Here is a 16,682-nt window from a genome sequence, read left to right on the forward strand (position 1 = left end):
ACAGAAGACAATAATACTCTATTACACATTTGAAATCTTTCCTTCAAATAAGTCTCTGCTGTAAAACTTGCAACAGAACACACTTTTAGAAAAAAGCATCAATAGAGCACAAACACTAAGGGCTCATCTACACACCAAGTTACTGAGCTGCAAGCTAAGTTATGAAACAACAGCATACTACCAGCATGCACTGCCAAAATGACACATGAAGCCATGGCTACAGTGCATTTGAAGTCCCTGACTGCAGCTTAGCTTCAAAGCATATTTTAGGCAGCACTCAAGGACTTGGATTCTGCTGTACCAAAGTCCACAAAGCCATGTTGCTAGCTGGCGTGCTGCACATTCACACCTTCGCTTGCAGCGCAGTAACATGCAATATAGACAAGCTCTAACACTCAACTTTGAAAATGAGCCGATCAGTTCTTGAAAGCTTTTCCACAAAAAGCCTGATATGCTTGGCACAGTTCACAAGCTCATCACCCTGTGTGCAGAAGAACAATTCCCTTACCTCCATGGCTTCTTGTGCTATTTCTGGCATGTTGGACTGTGGAACAAGTTGTACAAGTCCTGTAATTAATTCAGCAGTACTACTCTGTGTCTCAGGCCCTTGCTTCCTGGGATTCTACACAGCAAAGGGAAAAAACAGTTTAAAAAGCAACACTATTCTGAAATGGTCCATGCTTTATCTCCTGTTAAAATGCAGATCCTTCAACACGCTGGTCAACAGCATTCACAGAATTAAACTAACAGCAGACAGACTTCAGGTGACTACTTTCACAGATACTCATATAAGCAAAGAGGGGTTGGGTGTTGATTTTCTTTTTTGATAAATTAATTTTAGATAATCTTAGTTTGGAAGGGATAATCTAGAAAAAAATGAACTCAAGAACAAACAAAACAGACAAAAGAAAATTTCACAATTCCCACTATAAGATTCAGACTAATAAAATCATCATTTTATTACCTGGCGATATTGTATATCCAGTGTTATTTTCAAAATTTACATTTATCTTAACTGCAAACAATTTCTAATGCCTGAGTTAGAACTTATCTCCATACAATGATTTGCAGAATCCCAGAAAAATTATTTGATAGGAACCTTACGGAACACCCAACAAAAATAAGCATCTAAGTTTACTGTCCTCTCTTTTACAGGTCTCCCTTGTGATTCTTGGGTGACTTTCCCTTAGTCTTTGCACAGTCTATTCTTTGTAACGTTGATCGTGTATTTACATGTTGGGTTTTAATTAATTTCTCTCCGGGTGTGTGTGTGTGTTTGTGTGTTGGGGGGCAGAGGGGGGTGTTGGCTTTTTTGCTCAAAATTTTTATCCTAATTTATTTTTCCTGATATTTTCTTCCCCGGTTAATTCATTTCCTCTTTATTCTTGTTTACTGGGATTAACACTCACTTTAATCTACCAAAGAACTTCATGTATTGCAGTTTTGCTATCCTGATGTCTCATTCTCATCACAATGATCACTAACTAGGATGACTGGAATCTGTTCTAGTGCATGCTCACCACAAAAGAAATGCAGTGGGATGGGTCTGATGGACATCAGGAAAGCTGCCTTCACAAACTCTCCTGATTGGGTGAAAGGGGGAGAGAGAAAAGTCATATCCTAAAGCAAAGTATTCTGGGGTTTGGATTTTTTTACCCAATTTTATTATTTTATTTTGGGTATTTATAATTTAGTGACTTAATTTCCTGGGTTATTTACATTATGACTTCAAATTTAATAAGCTAAAAGGGTTTTTCAATATTTCTTTTAACACCAAGATTTCACTAACTTGAAAGTAACATTTACTTACATACAGCAAGAGCTTTGGATCAGCATGTAACAGTTTTACCATGGATAACAGCAAAAACTTATAACTTCTGGTTTCCAAGTCTGTAGGTTTTTCTTTAAATTTAAGGCTTGTCATTTTCTCTTTAAATGTAAGACTCTAAGGAAAAAATATTATATCATTTGTCAATGAAATATTACATATAGTGAGTCGATAATGTAACATTTTTAAAAGCTGCTTATTTTTATAATCAATAATGCATGAAAGGGAACAGGTATCGTATAGTTAATGACTGAATATTCAATTCAGTAAAGTATAAATATCATTTTTTGTACTTTAACCTTTTACATATTCACATTAGTATACAGCTTGTTTTAAAGTATGTTTCATTTTTATTAAAATTATATATAAGCAAAAAATTTCATTTGTCAATAAGTTGCCCACAAAAGATTATATGAAAGTGGGGAAAAACCTATGAAAAAGTTATTCCAAAATTAAGAAAATCAGATATACCTCCTGATAAGAAATTGTAGTGAGTAGGGCTCTTTATCCCTCAAACAACAAGAAAAATCAAAATGCTTATGCTGGAACAGCAACTGATCATTTAACAACTTGGTGTTTTTAAATATGGTTAGGTTTTCAAAACAGAATTAGTTTAAATCACAGTAATGTTTTGTGCTGTTTTTCGATATTAAATGACAATACTTTCAAGCAAGAATTCACATTTTAATCAGCAGCTGTGTTACTATTTTAATTCAGCGGCTCTCTGAAAAACATGTCTTGCAGTTTTCACAAGGAGAAGAATCATTAGTAAAATACATACGTCTGGTCTACACTGCACAGTTAGAGCAACTACAACAGCATCCATATATTGACCTAATTATTTCAGTGTCCACTCTACTGCTTTTTCTTGCCAATGTAAGTGTCCTGCTTCATCAATAAAAGTCCACCTCCATGAGAGCCTGAGACTAGTGTATTTAGGGCAACACAGTGTCTATGTAGACACCCAATTCCTTACATCTGCTATTGACTGTTTTGTCAATGTCATGGCTCTGCTAGAAGTGGACCCGTGAAATGGACAAGGAAGCAAACTCCAGGCTCTCCAACCCAGCTGCTGCCAATTCTCTGCTTCAAGGTAGGCTGCCAGCCAGGCTCCCATCTCTCTGCTGGGAGCCCAAATGCTCACTCCCTTTGGTTCTGGTTCTACATTTCCAGCTGGGAGCCCAGCTGTAGTGCAGCTCTCAATTGGGAGCTCGAATGCTTCCCCCACTGTCAGTCTGCCATCAAAAGCATGACAACCAACTTGAATCTAGGTACATATCTTCCTACCAGAAGTGAGAAGTCTGGGGGGCAAATGGGCTCTAAGCCAAAGGCTCTGCCTCAGTCCCCCCATACTGCCTTTTTCAGCCAGTGGAAGTGCTCTGGTGAGAGGTACTCCACTGATGGAAGGAAAGCATTATGGACATCAGCCACCACAATAATTACTGCAATGGCTGCAAGTCAATCTAACATAGGTTGACTTACGTTTTTGGCATAGACATTCCCGTAAAATATTCAAACAGGCTAAAATGAGAGAAAGTTAGCTTCATTTGAAGAGTAATGGTGAAACACTACTTATACAAATATTCAACATCCTCATCTGCTAGGGAGGGGATTCCAACGCCTTTATTCATTCAAGCTTACCAGTGGAATGTTTTTGCAATTTAGATATGGAAGACTCTCACCTAGTTTAGATATTTTACCACCTTTTTCACAGTAAGCATGACAGGCTGTCTTGAGATATGGCCTGTACACGTTCACACAAATGGATATACATAGTTATTAAAAGATTACTATAATTATGTAAAGTGACATTACTGGACAGAGGAAGCTCTTGATATCTATTTGAGATCTGCAAAGGAATTTCTTCAGGAAAACTGCTAATAAAAATGTTGTTCAGTGTCCTTGATCAAAGGAGGGAATTACCCTCCACATCTGACAAACAGAGGGGACATGTAACTGTTTTCAAGTACAGGCAGTCCCCGGGTTACATGGATCCGACTTACATCGGATCCCTACTTACAAACGGGTTGAGGCAACCCCGCACTAGCTGCTTCCCCCCAGCAGACCAGGGAGACGCGAAGCTAGCGCCCCCTCCCCCAGCAGGCCAGGGAGACGCAGAGCGGCTTTTCACAGCAGACACCTCAGCTTGAGAATAAAGGACTGAGGGAAGTGAGGTGTGGGAGAATAAAACTGAGCTCTGGAGAAATGTTTGGCTAGAGTTTCCCCTACAATATGTACCAGTTCCGACTTACATACAAATTCAACTTAAGAACAAACCTACAGTCCCTATCTTGTACGTAACCCGGGGACTGCCTGTACATAAATATTGTTATGATGAGGGAGAATTTTTTTTTCTTTTTAACCTCTGAGGATGGGACAAGAAGCAATGGGCTTAAGTTGCAGCAAAGGAGGTTTAGGTTGGACATTAGGAAAAATTTCCTGTTAGGATGGTAAAGCACTGGAATAAATTGCCTACAGAGGTTGTGAAATCTCCCTCCATTCACTGGAGATTTTTAAGAGCAGGTTAGACAAACACTTGTCAGGAATGGGTCTCTAGATTATACTTAGTCCTCCCATGAGTGCAAAGAACTGGACAAGATGACCTCTCAAGGCTTCTTCCAGTCCTATGATTCCAATAAATATCTGGACATGGCTAATTATGAGTGCTTAAAAGTTATTCTGTCTTACAAAGTCATGCCCTCATCATGCAAAACATACAAATATGTGTAATTCTAAACATATGAATGGTTCCCACTGCATACTGGCTGTGTTTTTTCAATCTCATTAAAAACAATATTTTGATTAAACTATCAACTATTTGGGACACTTTCTTTTTGTTCTGTGCTTGTACAATTCCTAGCATAATGAAATGCTTAAGTTTCCAGGTGCTACCACAATGCTATTTTTCATCCTATATAATCTGTAATTAACATCTAATTTTGCTCACTTTTCAAAAGAAAATAGTAATGTACCATTTATTTTATTGAGGTTTATATGTTTGAGGGACTCAACAGTACTTAACACAGTAGTCTTTTAAAACTTAAATGAATTTATTACTGGGAAGATACCCTTCAAGCAGTAGCACAGAAGTTGTAGACTTTTTATTTTAACTTTTCAATCCACAAATTTATATCTTGGAACAAGTAATCTCAAAGATTACAAGCCTATTCTTGAATTCTTTTCAAGCATGCTACCATGTAATTACAAATTTGAGACTTTATAATCCAAAACAATTTTGCTAAAAAAATTCAATTCCACTCCAAAAGATGCACAATAAAATCTCATATTTAAAGCACTTGACAAAGAAAGTGACAACTGTACTTCCAGAGAAAACCGTTAGTGTATATAATCAGTTTGTCACAATTAAGGGAACTCTGAAAAGAAAAGCATGGCAGAAAGGAAGCTGTTTGATTTATCTGATCTGTGAAATGATTTATTTACTTCATACAACCAATAAGTGAAGACATGCTACATTTTCCATTTGAAATGAAGTGATGTGACTACAATGGTAACTATACACAGAAAAGTCAAAGAAACGGAAGGCTTTTCTGTGGTAGTTACAATGGGTCATACTTACAGCAACAGAGGCCCACTGCCATGCAAAACAGTGACTGGTTGGCATCTGATCATGTGAGCGACAGCAGCCAATAAGAACAGAAAATAAGAAGCAGAAGACAAAGCACCACCAATCAATGTCAGAGTTGCCAAGTACAATACCCTTGCTATTTTCTCAACAGAAAATACACACATAAAAACTGAGTTAAACAATTCTACAACATTCAACTAAATCTTCCCAACTATTTTCTTTTAAACAAAATACTGAATTAGGTAGTAATATTTCATCTCCATGTATAGTTTTAGGCCTTCTGCTACAGTAAATATCTGGGACACTGAAAACTACATCTTTGCAATTCAGAAGAGAGACACGTTAACTATAGAAAGTCCTACATTCAAAGTTCAAAATGAGCAAAACTACTTCGAGACATTTTGATATCATAGAACAGACTGATCTTTATAAAAATCTTCAGTAAATTACAGATGAACAAAGCAGTTTTCATGTCATAATGCTTGCAAATCCTTATAATTTCTGTGCTGTTACTAAGACCAAACAACCAACATGCTTAAGACAGAGTAAACCAAGCAAAAAGCAGTTCAAATAAAAAACTTCCACTCATCAATGTATAAATGCAGCAGTTATTGAAATTTAGTCTACTACATGTAGCAAAGGGTAGATTTATTCTGATTATGAAAAAAGGCCAAGTATTAATTGCCTTCACTAAATAGACCTATATGCAGCAAGGCACCTTAAAAGAACAGTTAGACGGTATTACAGAAAGATTATTGCTATCTTGTCAGTCTGATAGCATAAAAACTAAGTAACAAGATCACTAACTCAAGAGGAATACATAATTAATATACAGAATACTGCAAAGTTTACAGAGCATGTAAGGCTCTCTGTTGCTTCAGGAATTGCTACATTTTTAAATTATCTTCCAGACTAACATTGATGAATAAAAGAGCAGGAATGGAATGGCGACAGAAGATGCAATGAACAAAAGCTGTTAAATCATGGACCCAAGTCTTACCGGTGTCATACGAATTGGTGGATGCGCCCCACAGCCCTGCACAACTTTATGAAGTGTTTCACTAAACATGCTGCGGAGTTCCACAGAGTGACAGTACACAGCATCTATCTTGGGCCACCAGTCCACTGCAGACTAGGAAGAAAATAGAGCGATGCTTTAAAAGTACAAAGTGGACATGTGATTCTATTTCCTAAAATATATTTTTTGAAGTTTTAATAGCCACACTTTTCCACACAGTAAATAAAAAGCGAGGTGATGGACTTGGGGAAAAAGAGGGAAGCGTATTAAATTCTGAAGAACATGAATGTTTTGAATAAACTTGAATAAAGTTGTGTCATTTCTCCTCTCCAGTGCTATAATTCGTAATACTTGCATAGATTATATTTCACATCATACTCCTGTTTAGTTGTTTATTTTAGTTTCCACTTTTATGATTGGCCACTAAATCTGAAAACAGTAGCTATAAAGGAAATTGACAGTGATTGAGTTCAGGCTAAAAGAAATTATGTATGACTAAGTACATGCTCAGTTCACTAGAAACCTAAAATGTTTCTCTGTATATATAAAAAAGTTTTTCTTGTGGGACAACAGTGACATCATCACATCACTCTGTGTCCGCCTAACTCCTCCTTCCCCATTCCCTTTCCCCAGTCCTTGGCTGCACCTCCTTCCTCCCCATTCCCTGGTGCCTGGGGCAGAGTGCAGGGCCTGGCAAGGCACTGGAGTGATTGTGTGAAAGCTGCACAGTGCCGAGAGCCATGCGGCCTCTTCCATCCCCAGTGCTCGGAGTGGTGTGGAAGCTGTGAGCCAGGCAGCCCCCCCCCCCCATCCTGGTGCTCAGGCAGAAAGGGAGGGTGGAAGCTACACAGCGCAGGGAGACACGCAGCCCCTCCAATCCCCAATGCGGGGGGGGGGGGGGGGGGCGGGCATCAGTCATGCGGCCTCTCCCCACTTCCCTCCCCAGTGATCGGGAGGGGGTGCAGATGTTGCCCATGGCCAGGGGACTGCAGGGCCTGGCAAGGCCTCGCAGCGGCCCCTTCCTCCCCCCGAAGCTGAGGGGAGAGGGCTAGACCTGGCCACGCCACAGTTTCAGCCCGGCCCAGCCCCCTGGCAGCGGGAGGGGGGGGGGGGGGGAGGGCGGGAGGAGGAAGGCCTGGCTGCAGCTTCTGCTGGGCCCACCCCCCAGAGACTGGGAGGGCAGGGATGGCCAGCCATGGCATGGCCTCGGCCAGGAGATGGGGGGGGGGAGGGTGTTAGGCCGTGGCGGGGGAGTAGGTTGGGGAACAGAAAGGACCCAGGTGTGCGGGGGTGGAAGAGAAGAGTCCCTGGCTGGCACAGCTGCAGCCTGGCCCTCCCCAGCTGGCACAGCTGCAGCCTCCTTCCCCAGGGCTGCCTACCCCCCCACGAGAGGGAGGTTGAGGAGCGCAGTGAGCCCCCTAGTTGCAAGTAAAAAAGGATATTTGGAGAACATAAATGAACAGGACAGAATCATCAAATGACCCATCCCCTGTCACCTTTTCCCAGCTTCTGACAAACAGAGGCTAGGGACACCATTCCTGCCTATCCTGGCTAAAAGAAAACAGGACAATGTAGCACTTTAAAGACTAACAAGATGGTTTATTAGGTGATGAGCTTTCGTGGGCCAGACCCACTTCCTCAGATCAACTAGTGGAAGAAAACTGGCATTTTTCTTCCACTATTTGATCTGAGGAAGTGGGTCTGGCCCACAAAAGCTCATCACCTAATAAACCATCTTGTTAGTCTTGTTTTTTGTTTCAGCTAGACCAGACTAACATGGCTATATTTCGATCACTATCCTGGCTAACAGCACTTATCCTCCATGAATTTATCTAGCTCTTTTTTAAACCTTGTTAAAGTCCAGGAGCTTCAAAGGTTGATGGTGTACTGTTTAACTAACCTCTTCATTTTTCTCTATTATCAGAGGGGTAGCCATGTTAGTCTGAATCTGCAAAAGCAGCGAGGAGTCCTGTGGCACCTTATAGACCAACCAAAGTGTTGGAGCATAAGCTTTCGTGGGCAAAGACCCACTTCTTCAGATGCATCTGACGAAGTGGGTTTTTGCCCATGAAAGCTTATGCTCCAACACTTCGGTTGGTCTATAAGGTGCCACAGGACTCCTTGCCGATTTTTCTCTATGGCATTTAATTTCAGACAGAGGATCTAGTATTGGACTGTTGTGGTGTTTTTCCTGCCACAGAGATGTTAAATTTAATTGTATTATGGTCACTACTTCCAAGTGGTCCAGCTATATTCACCTCTTGGACCACTTAGGATTAATCAAGAATTGCCTCTCCTCTTGTGGGTTCCAGAACCAGCTGCTCCAAGAAGCAGTCATTTAAGATATCAAGAAACTTTATCTCTGCATCCTGTCCTGAGGTGACATGTACCCAGTCAATATGGAGATAGCTGAAATCCCACTATTATTGAGTTTATTTTTATAGCTCCTCTAATATCCTTTAGCATTTCACAGTCACTATCACCATCCTGACCAGGTGGTCAGTCATACTACTGCTATATTCAAATTATTAGAGCACGGAATTACTAACCATATAAGATTCTATGGAACAGTTTGGTTCATTTAAGATTTTTCTTTCAGTTGATTCACACAGAGCCACTCCACCACCAGCACAATTTGTTCTGCCCTTAAGATATATTTTAATGCCTTGCATTACTGTTTCCCATTGATTATTCTGTGATACCTATTATATCAATAATCACATTCAATATGAGGAACTCTAGTTCACCCATCTTCTTATTTACACAGATAAAAAAAACTGACAAAATTTTGAAGTGTTTATTTAGCAATCTACCATTACATGATGTGACCGAATGAAACTCTCATCTGACTGTCTCAAGATTTTACCCATCTTTTTTCCATCTTCCAGCCTCTAATCTTTACTATGACACAGAGAATCTCTATTAATAGACTTTCCCATAGGGGATGCCTTTGTCCGATCCATGTGCTCCTCTGCATCTGTCAGCTTCCCCCAGCCCTTAGTTTAGTTGCATAGCTTTCCCCCAGCCACCAATATTCAAGATGTGGGCATACCATGGATTAGAGGCAATATGATATTTTCTGTCTTATTCTCTATCCCTTTCTTAATGATTCCCAATATTGTTTGCTTTTTGACTGCTGCTGCACATTGAGCGGATGTTTTCAGAGAACTACACACAATGACTCCAAGATCTCTCTTGTAAAACATTAAAAATGTACACCATGTTAACAAATGAAACTATTTAGTTATTTCACAATATCTTCTCCATATTTTATATACATGTTCAGAGAATACATAAAAAGGAGTTAACAGACAACAACAACAACAACAACAAAAAACAGGATAATGAAATCTATAGCTGCTGCGATGTCAGCCCAAGAAAAGGGTCTTTATTTCACTTACTATTATGTTTTGGAACTGTAAAAAGCTTCCTATAGTGAGATCACTCTCAACACTATGGAAACTGCTGCAGAAATCTAAGGTAGAAGGTCATACAAATAATAATTTAAACAAAACAAAAACAGCATGCTTGCAGTCATAATGGGTGAAAAGCTCTCCCCACAACTAATGCAAAACTACTACAAAAGAAACCCTGGACAGAGCCCAGAGGGTGATGCTAGAAGTTACAGAGTACAATATGGTTTCAATATGTTAACATTTATCTGGATGATAGGTGTATTCTGCAGATGGACAATAAGTGGCCAACAGGAGCTGCAAAAGGCAGTCCCTGCAGATGCTCCGGTAAATAAAGTGGAACCACAGCTCATCTGCAGGCCCAACATTGACGTAATCTCTGTTTTAGGAAAATTTACTTTTTTAAAAAAATAAATGCCTGTCCTGTCTTTCTACCCCACACCAAATGGAGATAATGGGGGCAAACCTTGTGCATCTGTTCATTGAATCTACCTCTTGTCTCCCATTATAGTTCAATTATAAACTCTTTTGGCCAAGGACCACCTATTTTGTGTCTGTGTACAGCGCTTGCCAGAATGAGGCCCTCTTCCATGATTAGGATCCCTAAGCAATAGCGTAACTCCTTATGCAATGATTTACAAAGGCAGTACACATGATTATCAGCATTTTGTAGATGAGAATACTGAAGCACGGAGAAGTGAAGTGACTTGCCCCAGGTCTCTAAATAGTTGAGTTGAGAACAGAATCCGGATTTCTTCAACCCTAATCCATTGCTCCATCTACTTGGCAATATTGCCTTCCATAATACAAATTAGGGATGTGAATGGTTAACTACTTAACATCACCTTTACCGGATGATGCTTACTAGTTATGCTTAACCAGTGGGTTGGAGCAATGGAGACCCCCCACTCACTCCTGTTTAAGCAGTTAAACATAATGTTTAACTGGTTAACTGATTAAACAGGATTTTACATCTCTAATACAAATACAGAGCCCAAGATCCTAGTCCCCTAAATGACCATGGCAATACCCTTGAAAGAGTAAGAGTGGTTGGAGCAGTGAAGGAACTGCTGCCACGCAACTCTGATGATTTGAATCTCAGCCTATTTTAAAAACCAACAAGTGGATAATAAGCACTTTTGTTATGCAACAGGAAAATGGCACTTTATACTTAAAACAGTAAAATAAACATACTCTCTCATCTTGACTTTTCAGCACATTAAATTTGTACTGTGATGCAGACTTGTAACCTAGTGAATCCCACTGGTCATACAAAGAGACCTGAATCTCTCAGTTCATAAAAGGGCAAATCCTGATGATTGTGCTACTGTGCTAGAACTACAAGTTGAACCTCTCTGGTCCGAGACTCTCTGATCCAGTAACATCTATGATCCCGCTGGATCAGAGAGCCCCTGCACAGGTGCTGACAGCAACGGAGCCTGGTGTCCAGGGCCGGCTGGCGATCAGGAGGGGAGCCAAACCAGCGGCTGGGGCCAGCAGTAGAACTGGGCCAGAGGCACGGAGCCAGAGTGGGGCCCAACCAGGTCTGCTGACAGACCTTGGGAGAGCACAGAGCCCGGCAGAGGGGCCAGAAATGACCTCTCCTGGTTCAGCAAACACCCTCCTTCGGGACTAGTCAGGTCACGAGGGTGCCGGACCCAGAAAGGTCCAACCTATAGGAGGAGGAGCATGGTGTGCAAGATTGCCTACTGTTTAAATTCTATTCGAATAAAAATGACAATCCCTAAATAAAATCACCAACCACCTCTTAGCTACATAAATATTTCTAAGACTTACATTAGTGATTATTCGGTGGAGTGAATTTACCAGCACATACTGAAATGTTGATGGGGTATTCTGTGCCAAGCAGATCTAGAAGGAAAACATTAATATAAAAGCCATTTAGGAAAAATTATTTAACATCCCTCGAGATCAGATTGAACAAAGCACCAATTCAATTTATTAAATTTAAAAGTGTCAATACACGTAGTATCAGAACAGCAGGACTAGAGTGATATAAAATACTAAAAGAATCATTGACAAATATAGTACATTTGAAATTTATGAAATTCTAGCTGCTGCTAACATAGCCTTGATGCCTGACAGGTCATAAATAGCAGCAGAAGAGACTACTTGTCCATAAAATCATGGACTCACCTTAAGATATGGGTTCTTCTGAGGGTTTATACGAAAGCAGGAAACTAAGCAGTCTATCATAAGGTCTACATCTGCATTCTGATTGCCTCTTGAGAAAGGTTTACTTGGATTAAACAGCAAGGTCTACACACACAAAAATTCAGATAAAAATGTTATTCCAGTCTGCTTGTAATATACAATTAATTTGTTAAAAATCAGAGGAGACCACTTCAAGTGTTACAATTTTTAAAATCTTCTAATATTTGTTGTTTCTGAAAACACAACCTTTCCCTTGCTAATACTACTTAAAAAAACCCAGTATTTTAAAACAAAAATACAAGGTTGGATTTTCGGATGCCATATCGCAATACCAATAAAAACTTTTTTATAGATCTAAAAAACAAAAGAAATTTCTGAAGTTATCCCACATGTAATTCACCTATTTAGTCTCAAGCTTGGTTGATTACATGTCGCAATACCAGGCTTATCTAGACGACAGAACGGTTGAAAGAGGATATGCAAATTCCGCGGGAATTTGCGTATCTTCTTCCGATCGCAGAGCTTTCGAAAGTGAAAGTAGTTTAGACGTGTCTTTTTCTGCTAACTCCTCCCCCCCAGTTGAAAAGCCGCGTAAACCTCATTTTTCGAAGAAGAGCAGCTTTTCGACAAAGGAGGGGGGGAGTTCGCCGAAAAAGCCGCATCTAAACTATTTTCACTTTCGAAAGCTCTGCTTTCAAAAGTGCGATCAGAAGAAGATATGCAAATTCCAGCTGAATTTGCATATCATCTTTTGACTGTTCCCTGTAGTCTAGTTAAGCCCACCCAGAACTAACAACGTATTTGGAAGAGCAAGAAGTGGTTTGGGTATAATACAGGAGTGAGCAAGGGTCCTCTGTGGGCCGAATACAGCACACCAAGCCAGTGGATTTTTAAAGTTTTAAAACAGCTGGCGGTTCTCTCTAGCTGCCATACACTCCTAGCAGGGCAGAGACAGGGGGTGAGAAACTTCACATGCTCCCCACCATAACCAGGCCCTGACTGGCCTTGGGGTGGGGGAGTGTATGAGGTCTCCTCCCATTGCTGCACCTAAAGTGAATTGCCAGTTTTTTTACAACAGCTGGCAAGTCTCTCGGGGAAGGGGAAAGACTTCATGTGCCCCCACACCTCCAGGACAATCAGGATCTGTGAGCAGGAGAGCAGAGAAGTCTTCTGAGCCCACCCCTTCCATTCAAGGCGACACCCCTTCTGGGGTTGCCCAGGGCCATTTCAGAAATTCGGGAAGTTGCCCCCTTTTAAAAATTGCCCACCTGTGGCATAACCGTATAGGGGCTGTAAGTGGGTAAAAGTTGCTTGAAGAGAAAATAAAATATTTTTAGTGCTATTTAAGCCAAAAGCCATTCAGAATGTTAGAGCTGCAATACTGGTGCAATTATAATACTAGATCAATCACAGCTTGCTTACAAAAATGCTACCAAAGGTACTCCAAGACACTGAGTTAATTAACGAAAGACAAAGTGAAATGAATTTTCTTATCAGATATAGGATATGACAAAATAATTTCCAGACTCTTCTTGTTTTCTCTTTACCTTAAGATCATCAACCATGGACTGTACTAGAAGGAAAATGACAGAATTATCTTCCCAGTTAATGTAGGTTGATGCTTTACACAGTTTAACACAAGCAATAGCAGCACTTTCGGTCAGCTGTCTGCTTCCACTATGGCTTGCAAGTGCTTTCCTGAGGTTGTCCAGAAACAGTTTCTGCAGAATTCGAATATAACAACCAAAAAAGAACAGAAATAAATAGTTAAAACCAATATTTAGGAGCTGTGGACAAATCATTTACATCTTTAAAAAAAATATTTGCTGATAAGGATTTCTAAAAACGTGCTACAAATATTTAGTCAGGAGTCAGTTCACAAGGATATTGGAGAGGGTAAAAAACCAATTCGCATGTCTGATCTGCTTAGTAGGGTCTGTCTATTGCTTTGAAATATTCTGGGATATCCGATTAGAAAAGCATATTTTATTCATTACACACTCACATTTTATACCATTCACATTTGTGTGAAGACACCACCTTATATTTAGCTTTGCAATGATCAACATGGATTCTCTAGAGCTAGAGGACAGCTTATTTTTAAGCTTTTAAATTAGCAGTTACCTAAAACTTTATTACAGGACTTGGAGAGGAATAGCAGGATTCAAAACTCTAGGACAGTTCTTTGCGCTCAAGCCCCGCAGGGGGTATAAAGTGCTGAGGTGGCAGTTTGTTCATCAACATGAGTGAATGACATACACTGTTCTGCCCAAACCCTTTTTTTAGTTTCAGGAATGGGACTGTCAGGAGTAGCTCTCCAACCCTCAGCAAGCAGGATATATGCAACTATACAAAGCTCTGATGGTAGGGAAAGTAAAGAGCTATGTGAGAGCTCCAAGAAGCCTGAATAATAAGGAAAAAATAGAGATTTAATATGGGGTATTAATGTGTGCTTTTAAAACAGAGACGAAGTAGCTTTACATCAGAGACTATAGTTTTAAAACAATAAGGACCAGCCAAGACTAACATCCTACAGAATTCAGACTTGTATTGACTAAGACATTTTAGTTTTCTTCACCTTGTTTATTTTGGTCTCCTCTACGACATCCTTGGTTATATCTTGGATGATTTCTGGACACAGGACAAGAAGAATGATTTGCAGTGGCCATACTGCTGCTTTACGTTTCGTGCTTTCGGCAAAACCATCCACCAAGTCAAACAACTTCTCTGCACAATCTACATTATAAAACAACCAAATGACTACGGGAGAAATACTAAGGGGAAAAGTGTTTAAATGTCCTGCTACGTTTAGTTCATAGTTCCAATTTGCAAAGAGCATTAATCAAAAGTAAAGCACTAAAAATCTTTGAATTTTGGTTCAATAAACAACAAAAGAAATATGAACAAGACAGCTACAAATATAATTTATTCACAAGAAATGACAACTAGATGATTCAAGAAATACACATGATCTGTGGATGAAGACTTATATCAGAGCTAGGTATTATTGTCTGCAGAAAGAACTGGGGAATGAAAGAGAGGATTTCAAACATATACAGGGGAAAAAAGTTGATCAAAAATACTATACTGTATTTGAGATGTGAAATGGTAGCTGAAGATTTAAACTGTGAAAAACCTTCCAGAATTCTGGTTCTACAGATGACATTAAAATATGCACATATAAGTAACAGACATTACAGCTTGTTGTTTTGGAGTTTAGATATAGGTCCTGCTATGATACAAATGGAAAATGTAAGGCAGTGTCTTGAGTATTGACAAGCAAAATAAGTTTGGCACCACTTTTGAGGAGAAAGATAAAGAGAAACGTTAGAGGAAAAGTGTGGCTCCATCTAGAAAAATAAAAACTATTTTGCAACCATGTTTAAACATGGCATTGTGGCTAGTGGGCTATAATGTGCTCAAGTCCTTCTTTATTCAGAAAGACTAAAACACATGTAAAGCCCTGCATCAATACAAAATTTGCATCCTCAAACACATGCAGATTTGCAGAACCCTAGATATAAAATCTGGAGCTGTATCCATCTATGATCTGCAAACATGGTCCACAGATAGCCGCAGATTTACAGAGCTCTGAACATATATTGACATGCCATTTCTCAACAGGAATGCTTTCCTGAATCAGAACTAAACTGTATTTGTACATTTAAATACTTTTATTTGTATGTAAGATAATCTATGTTTGTGCATTCTGTGTACTTGTTCTGTGTATCAAAATAGTGGTCCAGTTACCATCCTTACCCCCAATTCTACTTACTGAGTGAAGGGAGAGAACAAGCTCGTCCCAAGCTTCTCTAACAAAGGCTGGCAGAAAGATACTTCTTTTATATGCCAGCTGTCTGAGAAAGCAAGGAGTTTTCAAAATGCCAGTGAAGTTGGTGGACTGACAAAGCTTTGTGAAAAAAGACAACCAGCGTACCTAGTCTGATAAATCTATATTTTACGAGATACACATCAAGATGATTTGTTATATCTTACCCGCCATATCTGTCTGTGGTGTCTGGTACAGCTTTGTGAATTCATCAGGATAGTTTTCCACCCAATTCCAAAATGCCTATAGATAATTCAACACGTCTTTACACATACGCAACAATCAGTTTAGGAAATAAACTCATTTTAGAAATAAACTTCCAGTGGAAGAGATGACTTTATTTTGTCCTTCAGAGTCTCAGCATGCAGTGCTTTTATAGCAGAACTCTCAAACATGTGTTTTACAGTGAAAAGTGATCTCTCCAAGATAAACTAGTGTTTGCCTGGCTCCTAAATTCAAACAGTAGCATGAGACTGCAAATCAATAACTGAGGAACAGCAAGAAAATTCCATTTAGAATATATCAATAGCAACATACTTGCCTTTTCAAGACTGTTTATAACTGCCAGTTGAGCTACTTTCTTTAGGGCTTTAAACTTAAATACGGTCTCTGTAAAATAAAAAATGTCAACATTTGAAAGAGAAATTCATTAATAGGCGCTATACATAAAATTCAACCCAATATATCAGCTTAGGAGTTCTAAGCACCAGATATATTTAAACCAGATGCTATTTACAATTTGAATTACTTAAATAAAATATTTGTTAATAAATATATAGTAATAAATTACATTAGTGCAGTGGTCCCCAACATTTTGGGGTTGCCAGGTGCCC

The 16,682-nt window shown here is 39.5% G+C and overlaps 1 protein-coding gene across 3 annotated transcripts in view; it reads right to left on the reverse strand.

Moving 5' to 3' along the window:
• The window catches only part of NF1 (neurofibromin 1), a 202,710-nt gene that overhangs the window by 151,030 nt on the left and 34,998 nt on the right, over window positions 1–16,682 (reverse strand). For all 3 annotated transcript variants that reach the window (XM_075904830.1, XM_075904829.1, XM_075904831.1), the window contains exons 6-14: window positions 16,391–16,458; window positions 16,017–16,092; window positions 14,599–14,756; window positions 13,568–13,741; window positions 12,003–12,125; window positions 11,643–11,717; window positions 6,415–6,546; window positions 1,811–1,945; window positions 509–622 (exon numbers count right to left, since the gene is read on the reverse strand). In XM_075904830.1, the coding sequence (XP_075760945.1) occupies window positions 509–622; window positions 1,811–1,945; window positions 6,415–6,546; window positions 11,643–11,717; window positions 12,003–12,125; window positions 13,568–13,741; window positions 14,599–14,756; window positions 16,017–16,092; window positions 16,391–16,458 (1,055 nt within the window). The remainder of the gene's footprint in view (window positions 1–508; window positions 623–1,810; window positions 1,946–6,414; window positions 6,547–11,642; window positions 11,718–12,002; window positions 12,126–13,567; window positions 13,742–14,598; window positions 14,757–16,016; window positions 16,093–16,390; window positions 16,459–16,682) is intronic.

This window comes from Pelodiscus sinensis, chromosome 21 (assembly GCF_049634645.1).
Source record: "Pelodiscus sinensis isolate JC-2024 chromosome 21, ASM4963464v1, whole genome shotgun sequence".
In the NCBI taxonomy this organism is placed as follows: Eukaryota; Metazoa; Chordata; order Testudines; family Trionychidae; genus Pelodiscus; species Pelodiscus sinensis.